Here is a 15,741-nt window from a genome sequence, read left to right as displayed (position 1 = left end):
TTCCTATGTTTAAATATCTGACAGCATGTTATTTAAAGAGCTTTGTGATTAGCTTCCATACAGATCTTGTGTGTCTTATTTAGAATAAGAAAACCTGTAAATCTGTATCTACAGTCTTAAATGGACAGAGTTTCCCTTGCTTCCTTTGCTTCCTTTGTTCTCGTATTGCAAAATGCAGGCTGATGGGAACTGAACAAGGCTACATCTTTTGGTCAGTGACCTGGTAAGTCTCAGGGGGAAAGACCTAAACTACAAATGAAAATAGCTTATGTTTTTTATCAAAAACGTCAGTAGAAAATGACCATGTATTCGACATAGCTGTAGTTCATCTGAAGAATGGATCTGTAACTCATGTCCCCAAATGTATGTTTGAATTTATGTTTAGAACATTTAAAAAATTTCAGCTGTCACCTTATGTTTTTCTACCATGATTAACTGTGCTGCTGTAGGTTGCTGTAGTTTGACAACTCCTGATGGTAGAAAAAAAGTATCTCAAGACTGCACAGCCACATGTGATTGCGGCCACAGAGGGACAAGAACAGCAAAACATATCTCATCTCTTTCTTTTAATTCTTCAGGCACATTAGAGACTGAGGAAGCTGAGCAGTGTCTGTCCCTCAGCGACATGAGTTGGAACACAAAGAACGACTGATTAAATCAGAACATTTTATGGTACCACCACGTCTTGAGTGCATGAAAATGCAAAGCTTTTGCTTTTTTTTTTTTTTTTTGAATTATTATTTTTTACACTCCTATTCACCTATTTCTTTTTACCCTTCCACATCTTTAGCAACAGGTTTTGCTTAATCTTTTCCAGGTGGACAGATGTGCAAAAGTCTTGGCAGTAACAACTGATGGACAAGATGTATCCTCCAGTTAAATGTTATCTCTGTAGCCTTTTCCACAATGCTTCTTCACTAGCTGTGAAAATGGTATCTTCATGTACATTTTTAGTTTGCCTCATCCTTGCATGGGAAGCTTCTGTGTTGTTTTTGTTACTTTACTCTTCCAGAGTAAATTCAGGATTGTAAGATAACCCATTAAGACTGTTGAAGAACTAGGATTTCTTGGTTTTATATCTCTTAAAGAGAAGCAGCTTCTTCAGTGCTGCCAATCTATATGGAATAGTTGTTGTTATTTTAGATATTTTTTTGGCTATCATCATTAGTGCTTTTCTTTCCACTGTCACATTCAATCTGCATGACATCAGCATGTCACCAATAGAACAGATGTCACTTTATTGCAGTCTTTTTCTTTCCTTTTTTTTTTTCTTTTTTCTTTTTTTTTTTTTTTTCTCATTGTAATTAGTGATCTGCTCTTTCTTGATATGCTACAATTTACTTGCAGCAATACAGGCACTCTGATGGGGACAGGGTGATATAACCTAGAGTGACAGCCAACAGAGTGGCAATAATCTACTAAAATATTTGAAACTGAAAAGAAAATTTATCTCGCTCAGCTAAGCAGCCTGAAGGATCAAAGGATGCCAAACAGTCTTGTCTGAAAAACATAAGTTGTTGAACAGCAAAATGGTACTTGGACTTGTTAATAGCTGCTTGGATTGCTATGAGCAATCATGCTGTAATGACTGAGGAGGTCAGTGTAACAATGCTCTAACTTTTTCTAACACTGTATTAATAGTCAGTTTAAAATTGATTAAAAATTACATATATATATTTAAACACTGGATCCAGGTCTTATAATTTTACTTCAATTTGGATACGGGAGGAAGCTTCTTTTATAGTGCCTGACATCATGTCACTTTTTAATAACATGTGTAACAGGAGTAAGGGGCTCAGAATACCATTTGTAATTAAAATCCCTATTTTCAGATATATTCTCTAGTTTATTCATGCAGAGAAGTCATTTTACGTTTTGAACTTTCTGCTGGACTGAACAAAACGAGTGAAGATGTATTTTAACAGTCCTTACATTTCAGTGAATTGTGGCTGCAACTGAAATTGCCTCAATCTTCTGTATTATTCATGTTAATTTATTTGCAATGCACTTGGCCAAACCATTCCATTTTAGATACTTACTTCTTTTTGTTTAGAATTACAGTGAAGGTAAAAAGTTAATGAAGTAGAAAATCAAAGCATTCTAGAGCATTTTAATCAGATAAAAAGTACCACAACTGCAATGCTTCATGCAGGCCCGGATTTTAAAATTGTAAGATATTTACTTAAGAAAATAATCTTGTTCATCTCTTTAATTACTTTTTAAGGCAGGGAACAGCTTAACTGAAAGCATGAACGTAAGCCCATACTTAAATGCATTGCTGAGGTAGGGCACAATTCCCAACATTTTCTGCTCAGGAAAATAAGAAATCGTAAGGAAATTTGATGACCTAATAATAAAAAGAGTTTAGGGTCATTTCAAAGCTGCTAGGCATCTTCAGCCTGTGATCTCATTGGGAGCTGGAAGCATCTAAAAGCCTGCTGGACTGAGTCCTACCTGTTTAAGTATAACCTCATCCAAAAAGGATTTTGTTTCACTGGTACTTTCAAAACCCTGGAGAATCTGTCAAAGCACTTGCTAGACGGTGACATGCATCTGTAAATACAGTATCTCTAGGGGCTGGAAAAACAGTAGGTTATAAGGAGTTATCACAGAAATTGCAATTAAGTCTAGCAGGACACTGATAGACACAAGAGTAACACATCACTCAGAAATTATTAAAAATTGAGGTAAATGAACAAAGGATCTGAAAAAGCTTGTAAAGGCTAGTCATAAATATAACTAACCAAAGGGAACAACAGGGGAAATTAAGCAGTCACGAAAAAGAGAGGGGGGAGGACAGCCACATGAGAAACACTGTAGACGCACAAAATGAAAACTTAGAAAAGGGCAAAGGAACTGATCACTCTGTGGTGCTGGGCAGAAGAAAGGGACTCAAATGTACACACAGGCCAGATATTGCAGCTGCAGCTTTCACAAGCTCAGTCATGCGTAAGGACGGTGCTGACAAAGCAGTATAAAGTTAATTTTTATAATTCAATCTGCAAATAAAACTGATTCATGAGCATCTAGGGGAGTACGCAATGTTTCAGAAACACCTAACTTTACTAGTTGATGTGCTCTTATTTTGCTCCCACTAGGTTTATGTGGCCTTTAGGAGTAACTTGAATATTTAAGATAACAAAGCTATTACATGCATTCTGGCTTTCTATGTGAATAAATGTAAACATTGAGCGGATAAATAGGATAAATAGGAAGTCACATGAATTCTTAAAGTATTTTTTTTCACAAAAGTTATTTAAGTACAAAAATTAGGCTGACAAAAGCTAAACAAAAGTTATTTAAGTACAAAAATTTTAGCCTATGCATGCGTATAGCGATGCTTTATGACTTTAAGTAATTTTTCTGTTTTCAAATCATTTGTGCACGATCATTTATCTGGGCTACCACATAAAGAGTCAAAGTAAGACCTCCTCTTGTACACAGGCATTCTGTTAATAAAGCCACGCGCTTAGTTTGTAAATTCGCAGTGTGGCACATCGATTACGGGCAACCCACTGATCCGTAATGAGTCTGCAAGCCTGGGACGACACAGAGCGAGACAAAGCAGCAGAGGAGCGTGTGTTCCCCTGATGCAGGACACCGGCCTCTTGTTGCCCGCCATCTGCAGAGGTCAAGAGGCCAGATGTACGCTGACGGATCAGGGCAGGGGCAGGGAGGGCCGGCTAAGGAAGCCTTTTGGGCTCTTTTCTGCCTTCTCCGGATCAGGGGCAGGGAGGGCAGGCCGAGAAAGCTTTTTGGGCTGCTTTCTGCCTGCTCCTTGCTGCTTCCTTGCCCGCCAGCTTGCCTTGCCTCCCGCCGCTGGCTGCAGATCACAGCTCTCCCCTCAGACATGCTTTCTGCTGGGCCTGCTGCAGGGGGCCAGCACCCCCCAAACCAAGTGTTTGTGTATGATTTGTGAGCAAAACGAGCCTGCCACAGGGGGCAAGGAGCGCGCCGCCCTGAGCGGGTCCCTTGGAGTTGTGTCATATTTACGGTCCCTTCCAACCCCGTTCTATGATTCTGTATGACTAATGACTAGAGTTGCAGCGAGCAGGAGCACAGCCTTTGTGTCTTTACACACAAAACCCAGCAGGGCGCGATGGCAAAAATTATCATTCACGGGGGTGAAAGAGCCCCCAAAGTGCGGGCGGGGGTGCTCGTCGGGGGAGGGGCAGCAGCGCTCTTCCTCTTCGCCGAGTTTGCATCCGCTGCCTTTTGTCCCCGGGCAGCCGCCGTAGAGGGCGGTTGGAAGCTGGGTCTGCGCGGGTCTTTTCGGCCGCCATGAGCCTGTGGGTGGACAAGTACCGGCCCGGCAGCCTCAGCCGCCTGGACTTCCACCGGCAGCAGGCCGCGCAGCTCCGCTGCCTGGTGAGGGGGCGCCGCGGGGCGGCGGCCGGGCGGCGGGGGGGCGCGGACCCTTCGAAACGGGTTCGAGACCGGGCCCGCCGGTTCGCTCAGGCGGCGATTAAACACCTAATTACCTAATTAATATGGTCATATATAAAGGTTTTAGAGCGTACAGTGTGTAAGGAGGAACGTATATACATGCACATGCACACCAGAAGTGTTTATGTATATATGTATATACTTCAGCCATAAGTTGTCACCCTGGAAGCAAATGCATATTTTTTGGGGGGGGTGTTTCCAGTGAAATGGGGTTATGTATTGTTTTGAGGGGCAAATATGTTCCAAAGGAAATAGTATTGAAGGAAAGGAGTTCACTTCATCAGTTCATAATTTAACTAGTATGTTGGGACTGAGCAGTACCTGGAGAAGTCATTTCATGTAAACTTCAGTGAGAATGGTTATGTAAATAACCCTTTCAACGTAAGGAAAGTAACTGTTGTGGCTAACAAATCTTGCTGCTTTGTGTTCAGGTTCAGTGTGGTGACTTCCCCCATCTGTTGGTGTATGGACCCTCGGGAGCTGGAAAGAAGACGAGAATAATGTGTCTGTTAAGGGAGTTATACGGTCCAGGTGTGGAAAAACTGAGGATTGAGCATCAGAGTATAACGGTAAAAAAAGAAGTTCACTTCCCCTGTAAAGCACTGAGGATACTTGTATACTGACATCTTTCTCTTATAAGGCCTTTATTTGAACTTAAAAATGTGTGTTTGTGTTGTGCATTCAGTATCTTTTAGCTTATTTATACAATTAATGAAATCAGTTTGGTTACTTGAACAAATACTTTTGCCAAGTATTCTTGTTCCTTTAGGTGTTCGTGGGTTGTTGGTTTTTTTTTTTTGGTTTGTTTGTCCAAAGTAGTACAAGTAAAACAGCATCATGTGTAGTAGACTAGTTCTCAGTTAAATATATAGAGTTTCATTTGTCTGTAAAAGCAGGTTTTTTTAATCATTAACATAGCTTTTCTTACATATGCAAAGTTATTGAAACTTGTGTTTTCATCCCAATAGTAACAGCTTCCTCATTAGGAAAAAGTCAGCTTAAGCTCTACTTGCCCTGGTTTTAGGCACTTAATTAGTTATTATTAAAAAGTTATTTATTCACGATCATTGTTATGGAAGGCTTAGTAATCAAGGAATTATCAAACTTTATTTATAAGTAGGTCATTAATGCTCGCTTTTTAATCCTCAGTAGTGGAATGAATGTAATACTTGGACTGGGTGATATAAATATAGGGTGTATGAAACTGTTCAGACCCAAGTTTAGGGGTTATATAAATACTGTTATATTTATGCAGTCTTTTCTGGCTTGTCCAAAGCTTTTTCTCCAAAGTGTTTCTCTGTGTGGACAAAATATCATTTATTTTGAATGGCTGATTCCAGTAATGAGATTCCTTGATACAAAACTCAGTAAATGGAGTATGCATTTATAATCACCATTAGTGTTTGAATCATAGAATGGCTTGGGTTGAAAGAGGCTTTAAAGATTGTCTAATTCCAACACACCTGCCCTGGTTTCTGTTTTATAGGGTAGTTAATGTATCAGAACTCCTTTTCTCCTTTGAGGGTGGGTTGTGAGGGGTAGGAGATGCATAAGGCTAGTATTTGAGTGGTTGTTTGGTCTGCGGGACTTAACAGTTTTCCAGGGACCTAACTAGTTATAATCTGTAAGATCGATATTTCCTTCTGACTTTAGAACTCTTTCTGAAACGTAATATGGTTATTTTCTACATAGGCACCTTCTAAAAAGAAAATTGAAATTAGCACGATTGCAAGCAATTATCACCTTGAAGTTAACCCAAGGTAAGTGTACAGTTAAAAAAAAAAAAAAAAGTCCCACTTTAAATATAAGTCACTAGCCGTATTGTAAGTGGTTTTGAGCTATATAAGGGCCTGATCACCCAATTTATTGCCTGAGCAAATTAGGTATTGGCTTGTAGGTTTGGGCAGCACATGAGGGCAGGGAGAGGATTTTTAATTGAACATCTCTAAATGAACAAACATTTGGATTGCTGTATAATTAAAGCAGTAATGTTCTGCTTAACCAGCTGGATCAACATGCAGATGTAGAGGACTGGGTACCGAGGAACAATTCTGGATTCATAAGTTTAGCCATTTGGGTTGCAAATGAGAACTTTTGTTGGAACCAACGACCCAAAATTATTACTTCTCTTACAAATACAAAAATAAAGTAACTTGAAAGCAAGCAAGGTTTACCTTATAACTCTTAAAATAGTGTAAAGCACAGAGCTTTAAAAACAAAGCAACAACAACAAAAAGCACCCGCTAAATCCTGGGAGTCCTGTTGTGAGGGAAGTCAGATGTTGATTTAAATGGCAGAAGCTGTAAGGGCGTGTTGTATGTTTCCTGTGACAGTTGTGAAATTGCTGATGATAGTTCACTGACCCAAAGTAAATACTTGTATTTACCGGAAGCCCTTTAATGTTACTTTAAATCACAAGACAGTAAATGTCTTTGTGCAGTGGTAGGCTTTGGTTATGGTGGCTTTGTTGTCTGAGTTGAAATTGTAAGACAGTGAGTATCCTGAAGTAACTTGTAGCTTTGTGCTTATCGCTAAATCTTTTCTTGTGTTGCTCTGTGTTTCTATCATACAGCGTGGCCTTTAAAAGCTTGTTTTGTTGTTAGTCTCTGTATATTGATCAGTGACTATCTGCTGGTATCCTGGTGTGGCCTCAAACAAAGCTGAGATTTTTACTAATAAACTATATAATTAAGAATAAACAGTAATAGTGAGTATATCATCTTGGTGATATAAGAAGTCTGACATTCAGTCTTCTGCTCTGACAACCTAATGCAACTAATGCTTCTGTTACTCTCTAGAGTGCTTCAGTTTGAAACATTTTTATAAAGGTGTTTTATTTTAAATATGCAGCAATTTTACACTTGTAGGTTTTTTATTACTAATATATAGGTTCACAAGCTTTAAGTGATGGAATAATTGTCATTGTCATGTTTATTTCTGACCAGATAGTGAACCTGCATGTGCTGGTTAATGTTTATCAGTGTGGTCTGTGAATTTTGATTGAATAATAGTATTGTGAAATAATGTAGTTCATCCTTGGTAACATGGAATGTGATAAATGGCTATCAGGGAAAGGAAATTAACTCCTGGGAAGGGGTAGGACTCTACAGGCATCGAATTTATTATGGAACTTCATTAGATTGCCTCCTTTTGGAGGAAAAAGAATGGTTCTGTCGTCTGAATTCCAAAGCATTGTCTCCTGGCCACTTGAATAGCTCAAGTAGATATTCTAAAATGGGGTACCCTGAGTAAGTGAGTAGTGAAAGAATATGGAGGGGTAAAAAGTACATTTGTGTGGTAATTCTGCCTTTGCTCATTGTTTTCCTGGAACGTTTGCTGTGGTTGCATAGTATCAAGGGTATCTATCACCATGAAATTATGACCCTGGATTCTCTGTTACTGCAAAAAATATTTTAAATATTAGGAAACTGTTTTCCATTTCCAAAAGTTGATGTAACTGAGTAGAACTAGATTTTTTTTTTTTTTGTAATCATAGTCCTGCTCCCTTGCTGAAGGACAGATCTCTTGGACCGAGTAGGCGCTTCAGTCAAAGTCAGCATAGCCTGTTCAGCAGATTGTTAACGTGATGCTTCTGTCCATCCTGCTGCCTTCTCCTTGGCAAAGAAGGGGAAGGTCGGGTTGAGTGGTGACTCAGGCAGGACGGATGCATGTCTTTTTTATTTGCTTGCCAGTGAAACATTGCAGAGCTGCTTCCTCTGTGAAGACAACAGTCTGAAGAGGCTAAGGATTGTGTTTTTTTCCCCCTTCTCTTCTTTGCTGCTTCAGTAATACAGCTGACAAGTCAGTCACCCCAGTGAATGTCAAATCTGAGTCAAGCTAGCTGAGCTACTAACTTAGGAGCTAAGAAACCTGTGCAGTTGCCAGTGAGGGGATAGTACAGAGAAGAGTCAGGAAGGAGATCAGCATGTATTTCCTCTTGTTTTCCTGCCTTCTAAGAAAAACAAGCCTGCCAGCTGTGCTCTAATGGTATCTCAGTATTGATCTTTTATTAGTAACTTTTTATAACTTCACTGTGTCTGCCATTCAAATTTGCATTAAGCATATGGTTTGTTCATAGCATGACATCTAGTTCTAAGGGAAAAATTAAAAGTGTTTGCATCAGTCCTTTGAGTCAGGCATCCTCCTGTGTGGTTACTCACTTTTTCTTTCCACGATGGTGGGCAAAAACGGTCACAGTAAGTGTTTGTGTCCAAGTTGCAGGTGACAAAAGGTTTGATTTCTCATGCCAGAAAAATGTGTTTTGTTTTAGTAAGTTGATAAAAAACATTTGACAACAGTTTTGCTACTTCCAAGTGCAGCGTGACTAATCCAGCCATGCCTTCACAAAGTTTGAGGTTTTTTTATTACTTGGGAAGGTAACTTCTAACCAAATGTGTGTGTTGAGGTTAATTCTAACCTCAATAGCTTCTGAATTCTTCTGTCATTCTTGGATAGTCAGTTGACCAAAAGGCTGCTTAGGAGGATGTATTTTATATGCAGTGTAAAATTGTTGTTGTTTTAAAACAAGTTCTATTCAATCTCTTGATGCAGTGATGCTGGAAATAATGACCGTGTAGTAATTCAGGAACTCTTGAAGACAGTAGCACAATCTCAACAGCTTGAGACAAGTACTCAACGTGACTTCAAAGGTGAGTAAAAACAGTGCAAAACCAGTCAAAGTATTTTTGAATCTTTTTTTTTCCCTGAGATTTCAGGTGACTGAATCTGCAGAAAGTAGCTAAAAAAGTTAGTTGTTTTGTATTGAGTGTCTCTTGATTGTTCCAAAGCATTATTGAAATATATCTTTTCTTTTTCTTTGTAATTCCATGGAAAGGCCCTGCATCTGCCATAACAAGGCAGCTTTCTGTCCCTCCTTTGCTAAGGCACGATGTTAGCTTCTTAATATAAAATACATTGAGGGGAGTCTTCAAGAAATGTGTGGGTTTTTATATAACCTTATGCCATAAATTCTTTTTGCATTTCTTACTTAGAATTACTGTAAGAAGTTACTGCACTTATTATCAGGTTGAAAGCTTCTACGTCTACCTGAATTACTCGGCACCGAAGTGTTGCAGGCCCTACTCTAAAGAAATGGACATTCCAGTACATAAGTATAGAGTATGAGGGAGTGGCAGACTACACAAGGCATGCTTGTTGTCTTAATCTTGCCGTATTTTCCTGCCCGTGGAACTGTGCTGCTTGCATAATTCATTTTAATATTATCACTTATATGTCAAAGTACTCATTTTATTAAGGCGATCTGATATGAAAAAAAGTGCACTTTTTACCCTTTTTCAGTGGTGCTGTTAACAGAAGTCGACAAACTGACTAAAGATGCCCAGCATGCTTTGAGAAGAACAATGGAGAAGTATATGGCAACCTGCAGGCTGATCCTGTGCTGCAACTCCATCTCAAAAATCATAGCACCTATTCAAAGCAGATGCCTGGCCATTCGAGTGCCTGCTCCCAGCATTGAAGATGTACGTTGAAACAGAAGCAGTAATAAATCCTTTAAAACTTCTTGCCAGATGAGTTCTTGTTGTGGGCTTCTGATATGTTTTATTTTCACCAAGTGACCTAGTTTTTAGTAGTGGTGGGTGACTTGTCAGGCACGTCACTTGAAAGAGTGGTCCATCTCTGGTTCAGAAATTTTTCATGTAGGAGAGCCTGTTGGTGCTAAACTGTTCGCTAAATGTTGCGCTCTGTGCTGTTTCCCATCTAGATCTGTAATGTATTGTCCAGTGTGTGTAAGAAGGAAGGCCTGACTCTTCCTCAGGAACTGGCTCAAAGGCTTGCAGAGAAGTCTGGCAGGAATCTTCGGAAAGCACTGCTGATGTGCGAGTCTTGCAGAGTACAACAGTAAGTGACTGCTAAATATTAATGTAAACTATGCCTTTAGACATAGCAATCAACTTCTGTATCCTTCTTCGAGTAGGTGACAGTTTGCTTTATTATCATCGTCATGTAGGTATCCTTTCACTGCTGATCAAGACATTCCTGAAATGGACTGGGAAGCTTATTTGAGAGAAACTGCAAATGCTATTGTCAGTCAACAGACACCACAAAGGTAGATGAATAAACATGCTTACATTTATAAATTATATATGTACTGTTTTTTTTTTTCTTGAACGTAAGAAATGCTGTAGTTAAAAACATGCCATCTTTAGTTATCTGTAATTTTCTGACGTTTTACTGGAGTTTGTAGCTTAGTGGATTACAAGGTTAGAAATACAGCCTGTGTGACACTGGAGTAAGTCTCTGCTGTTTACATAGCAGTAGTGAGGCTTGTTTTGAAATGGTGTATCCATTTCTAAGCACCGCACTGAAAGGTTTTAGGCAAATTCTCAAGTCTGGAGAAGATGACCAGAAATGATCAGAGATCATTGAATAGATAGAGATGGAAAATACGTAGAGAACACAGCATGTATGGAAGCAGTGAGACTTAGAGAGAACAGAGTGGGGAGATGTGGAAAGACTTGAGGTGAAGAAAGCAGTAACATTTTTCATGATGTTCTTGGTGGGAAGGCTCAGAAATAATGAGGTTAAGTTGCAGTAAACTTTTAATTCGACATATGTGTTTCGGGAATAATGTAGTGTCTTGAGTGTTTGTGGCCTTTCTCTTTCAACTCTTTTACGTTCAGTTTTTTGGTTAAATCTGTAGGTGGTTTCTGGTCTTCGTTCTAATGGTGAACGATCAATTTCTCTGCCTTTTCTGTACAGTGTGTTGCAGACTTGCTACCAAAAGTGATCATAAGTTTAGCTGAGTACTATGCTGTCCTTTTTACTTTCATACTTAAAGCTTTTGTTTCACCACCTCTAGCGTAATGTGACTTTGTGAAAGAGCTTAGGATGAAGCGCTTTATTTTTCAAGCACAGTGGGAAATGCCCTCTTTATTATTTCACTTTGTGTCTCATACATGCAGCCTGCTTCTTTTAGGCTGCTCCATATGGTACTTGATGTCATTGAAAATCATGTATAGAATTCAAATGTCTGTAGCCTCTCAGTATCAGAAGTTGAGAATTGATAATTGGATCATTTTCTACAACCTGATCATCTTGCCCACACTTGACAAAATGACTACAGTAAAAAATAGTAAAAAATTGTATGCTTTGTGGGTATACACCTGATATTTTGTTGTCTTTCCAACAGGCTTTTAGAGGTTCGTGGACGGCTTTATGAACTCCTAACACATTGTATTCCTCCTGAGATTATAATGAAGGTACTTCAGCTATCTAGCTCTTAATGTGGTAGAGATATAAACACTGAAAATCTGTTTTTAAATGGAAAAAAAAATCAAAAATATCCAAATATAGAATGAAAGTTGTGTTCTTTCCAAACAGATGTGAGTGACCTCAAGATGCTTTTCTTTTCTGTGTTTCTTCCTATTAAAGTAACCAGAACAGTCCAGGTCATCACTTTAAATCAGTAGCTAAAGACCTTGTTCCTGCAAACATTGTTCCATAGCATTCAGTTCACAGGATTCTGAGTGTATCTACTGGACTGTTCTGTTCATGCCTAAATATATTTTGGAACATGGATATGAGTAGTGTACATCTTGAGGGCAGGAAGATTCTGTTCTGTAACTAGTGTATTTTTATCACAGCATTCCTTGTTCAGACCTCTGTTGAATGGGTTTACTGGACTTTACTTTGTGATCGTTGACAGCAACATTATAGCTGAGTAAAACCGAAGGAGGACATGCTTTGTCCCCCTGAAGATTTACCAGGTCATTTGTCATTTTCTGTACTGAAGCATAGGTGTATTTTTATGGGCTAGTTTTGATTCAGTTTGTTCTCTTTTGTGAAAGTTCTGTTATATATTCAATATTTGCTATGTCCTGTTGGAGAGGTTCATGAAGGAAAGTAGAGCAGCAGGTTTCTTCAGAAATCTTGTTATACTAATAAAAACAAACAAACAAAAGAATAGGACACGTGTTTTTATTTTAGGCAGGGTGAAAAGATGCTGGAAGGAGAGGGGAAAAACAAACAAAAAAGAAAAACCAGACTAGAACAAAGGACGAAGGTTAAAGATAATGTTTGCAATTTACCCTGGGTGGATATTGCCATAGACAAAATCTTTTTGTCACATTGACTTCTGCTTTGTGACAGTTGCAGTAGTGACTTATCTTTAACTTTTCTTGCTTATGGTGAGTTAGTAGCACCTGTATTGCCCTGTTTGAGGACTCTTGTCTTCAAGCCAAAGGTGTCCTCTGCCTACTTGATAAACCTGAAATGTGCTTGAGATACTTCTCACTTAATCCCAGGTTTTAATAGAGATGGACTTGCAGTGATTTTTTTTGTCTCATACCAGAAATAGTGTGTTTTTTTTGTCATGATGGAAGTAATTGTAAAGTATCTTGTGTGTCTATATACATACACAAATGTGTATATACAGCCTTTAAGCCATTTCCTTGTTGTTAACAACAGCTTATTACTCCTTTTGATCAGTGATGCCAAGATAGGAAGTAAGTGATCTTAACAAACCTGTGTCTTCGTAAAATTCTCCTTATAGGGGTATGCCTGCATGCAAGTAGAGTTTATAGCATTTGGAGATGAAGCTAGTTTATTTTCATCATTAAGGCATGAGTAGTTCCCTTATATGATTTTTCTTGTCTAAGAATATAACAGTTAACTTCTGTTTTGACATGAATTATTTATCCCGGAAGAATATTCTGAAGAGACACAGTTCCATCAGTCTAGTCCTGTCAGAGAGGTGGTGTAACGATTCTTAAACATCTTTTCTGTTAGATTCCTGACTGAGCTGATGGTCATTTGCTTAGCTATTTCCAGAAAATTGAGGTCATCCTCTTTAACAGAAAGAGTGTAATTTTTTTGAATGCTGTCTTGCTTTTAGGGTCTTCTGACAGAGCTTTTGAATAACTGTGATGGACAACTGAAAGGAGAAGTTGCACAAATGGCAGCCTTCTATGAACACCGCTTGCAACTGGGCAGCAAAGTCATTTATCATCTTGAAGCGTTTGTAGCAAAGTTTATGGCAATTTACAAGAAGTTTATGGAGGATGGACTAGATGACATGATGTTCTAACCCTGATGCCTGGAGCTGCATACAGAGTCTTTGTATCATGATGGCAATAACATAGCCAATAAATAACACGGTCTACTTGTCCATGCTTGATGGCACATGGATATTGTTCCAAGTTATTTTGTTATTCATATAAACTACAACGAACTGAAGAAGAGTGTTCAGTTTTAGAAACCAGATGGATTGTTAACAGCATCAAATCTATTGGTAAATTCATACAAAATACTTTTGTCCTTTCCAAAAGACAACAGGTTGCCTTGGAAGCTGTATAAGATCATAGTCTGCCTGCAGTATTTGTAAGCTTACGTGAAGAAGAGATGCTGCATGTTGGCTTCTTGATTGTTCAAGGCCAGGGCTGTAAGCGAAAGATTTTATACATATATATCCATGTTGTGGTAAATTCCAGTTTGAGGAACATATATATTTTCTGCCTAGTCACTTATACGTCTTGTTTGTTTGGCTTTTTTGTTTTTTAACCACAGTGTTTTTTATCTGTGGCGTGTTGATACTGAATGTTTTCTGACTCCCGTTTGTAAGCCGTTGTATTGAAATTGGGTGAATAATGCTTCTTCATTGCTTGTGTATCAGTTTGACAACATTGAACTTTTTTGTTTAGAAAGAATATCTCTATATAAAGTAAGGCCACTTGCTGGCTGACACTTGCATATTTGTTTTAACACACAACTACATAACTTCAGATAAAGATTATTTTTTTGATTCTGGTTTAACTGATGGTCAGTTTTCAAATTTTAACAAAAACGTCACTTTAAGATGTGAAAGAATATGTAATGCTTTTTTTTAAATAGTAGAATAAATTGTAAGAGAATATGAACAACAAATTAAATGCTGAATTAGTGTATGTGATAACCTTAAATGAATGTACATTCTGGCTTTATGACTTTATTTTGATGTAGAATATCTTTCAGAAAGGTGAGACATGCATCATCAGGGAGACACTGAAATAAAAGAAGTTACACCAATTTATGCTGCAAGTCTTTCACACGTTATTTCTATGTCCTATGGTACCCTAAAAATGACTAAATTGATGACATCCGTGGCTTTCATTTTGCTGATTTAGACTATTACTAGATTGTATTAAATACTGTTTCCTAGTCCCCTTAATTAAGCCAGAAAGCATTTAGATTTTGAGGACTTCTCGAGTCAGAACTAGTTATATGTAATGGCTTTTTTTTTTTTTTTTAATAAAGGGCCTCTCTGCAGTAATTGAGAAAGAATCTCCCTAGTTTTCTTGTCAAAGGGCAAGTGTCATTGCTGTTCTCTGGAAACTTGACCATCCCTGTGTATGTCGTTAGCACACAGCTTACTTTCCGTTTCATTCTCACGAGACAGTGCTGGCCTGCTTTGTGCCCAACTGGTCTTGAAATTAAGGAAATCTAAAAGATGGGCTTTCTTTTCCATCTGCTCTTGTCACGCAAAGCTACAGCAGTGGTAGTTTGTGAAGATGGTGAAAGCCTTGATTGACTGATGGAGATCCTGGAAAATCATTATTTTGTTAATTCTGAAATAAATTACATTAGCAGAGTCAATAATTGTGGAAATGAATGCTTAAATATCTTAAGACAGAGCGCAAGAATGGGAGAGGGGGGTATAATTACTGCATGTACTGATTGCTTGCTGTTTCAGCAGCCTAGTCTGTACCTATTTTCAAAAGCCAAATAAAATTTACCTTTTGCCTACTCTAACTCCAGGATGTGATGACAATGGTAAGTGACACCATTTAAAAGTGCCCACTGCCTCTTTTAATCAGCTGTCCCTGGAAAGGGTGCCACAGAAAGGGTATGAAGGGCATCCTGAAGCTTCATGACAACTGCCTCCATGGCCCCATCCTGCTTTCTAGGAGTTAAAGCAGCTTTCTGTTCAGGTAAGCAGAAGTTAGCTATCTTGGTATTGTTTTATTTTCTTGCCTGTGATTTAGCATCTTGTTCTGTGAACCGTTCTCATAAATGAAGCATCTGAGTTCAGAAGTTGGTAAAGCAGGCTTGGTCCATGTCACTGTACCTCCCATTAAGAACCGATGTAGGAGAAGAAGAATGGTTGTAGGGATTTGTGAAATACTGTGTAATACAATCCATGTGGAGGGTGAAGAGGCAGGAGCTGGATAGTACTTGCGTCAGCTGGAGATAGAGGAGTGGACTGCTGCTTGAAAAGACTTCAGCTGCTTCGTCCAGGAGACTGAAACCCCAACATAATGGTGTAGCTGTTCTTGCTGCCACTTTTTGAATGGTTTCATT

The 15,741-nt window shown here is 38.7% G+C and overlaps 1 protein-coding gene across 1 annotated transcript; it reads left to right on the top strand.

Moving 5' to 3' along the window:
* Positions 1–4,212: 4,212 nt before the first annotated feature.
* Positions 4,213–14,469, top strand: RFC3 (replication factor C subunit 3). Its single transcript, XM_040543753.1, has 9 exons — positions 4,213–4,368; positions 4,878–5,015; positions 6,139–6,206; positions 8,998–9,095; positions 9,745–9,926; positions 10,169–10,305; positions 10,415–10,513; positions 11,597–11,666; positions 13,301–14,469. Exons 1-9 carry the CDS (start codon positions 4,282–4,284, stop codon positions 13,490–13,492), a joined length of 1,071 nt encoding a protein of 356 aa, XP_040399687.1. The 5' UTR covers positions 4,213–4,281; the 3' UTR covers positions 13,493–14,469.
* Positions 14,470–15,741: the final 1,272 nt, after the last annotated feature.

This window comes from Cygnus olor, chromosome 1, assembly GCF_009769625.2.
Source record: "Cygnus olor isolate bCygOlo1 chromosome 1, bCygOlo1.pri.v2, whole genome shotgun sequence".
Lineage (NCBI taxonomy): Eukaryota > Metazoa > Chordata > Aves > Anseriformes > Anatidae > Cygnus > Cygnus olor.
Note: the sequence above shows the minus strand (reverse complement) of the source record. Positions and strands in the feature narration are given on the sequence as shown.

Bases quoted from the DNA above. Each gene is read 5' to 3' on its own strand.
- RFC3 (XM_040543753.1), top strand. From the start codon at position 4,282: ATGAGCCTGTGGGTGGACAAGTACCGGCCCGGCAGCCTCAGCCGCCTG. The intron at 9,096-9,744 runs GTGAGTAAAAAC...ACCCTTTTTCAG, and splicing joins TACTCAACGTGACTTCAAAG to TGGTGCTGTTAACAGAAGTC. The intron at 11,667-13,300 runs GTACTTCAGCTA...TCTTGCTTTTAG, and splicing joins CTCCTGAGATTATAATGAAG to GGTCTTCTGACAGAGCTTTT.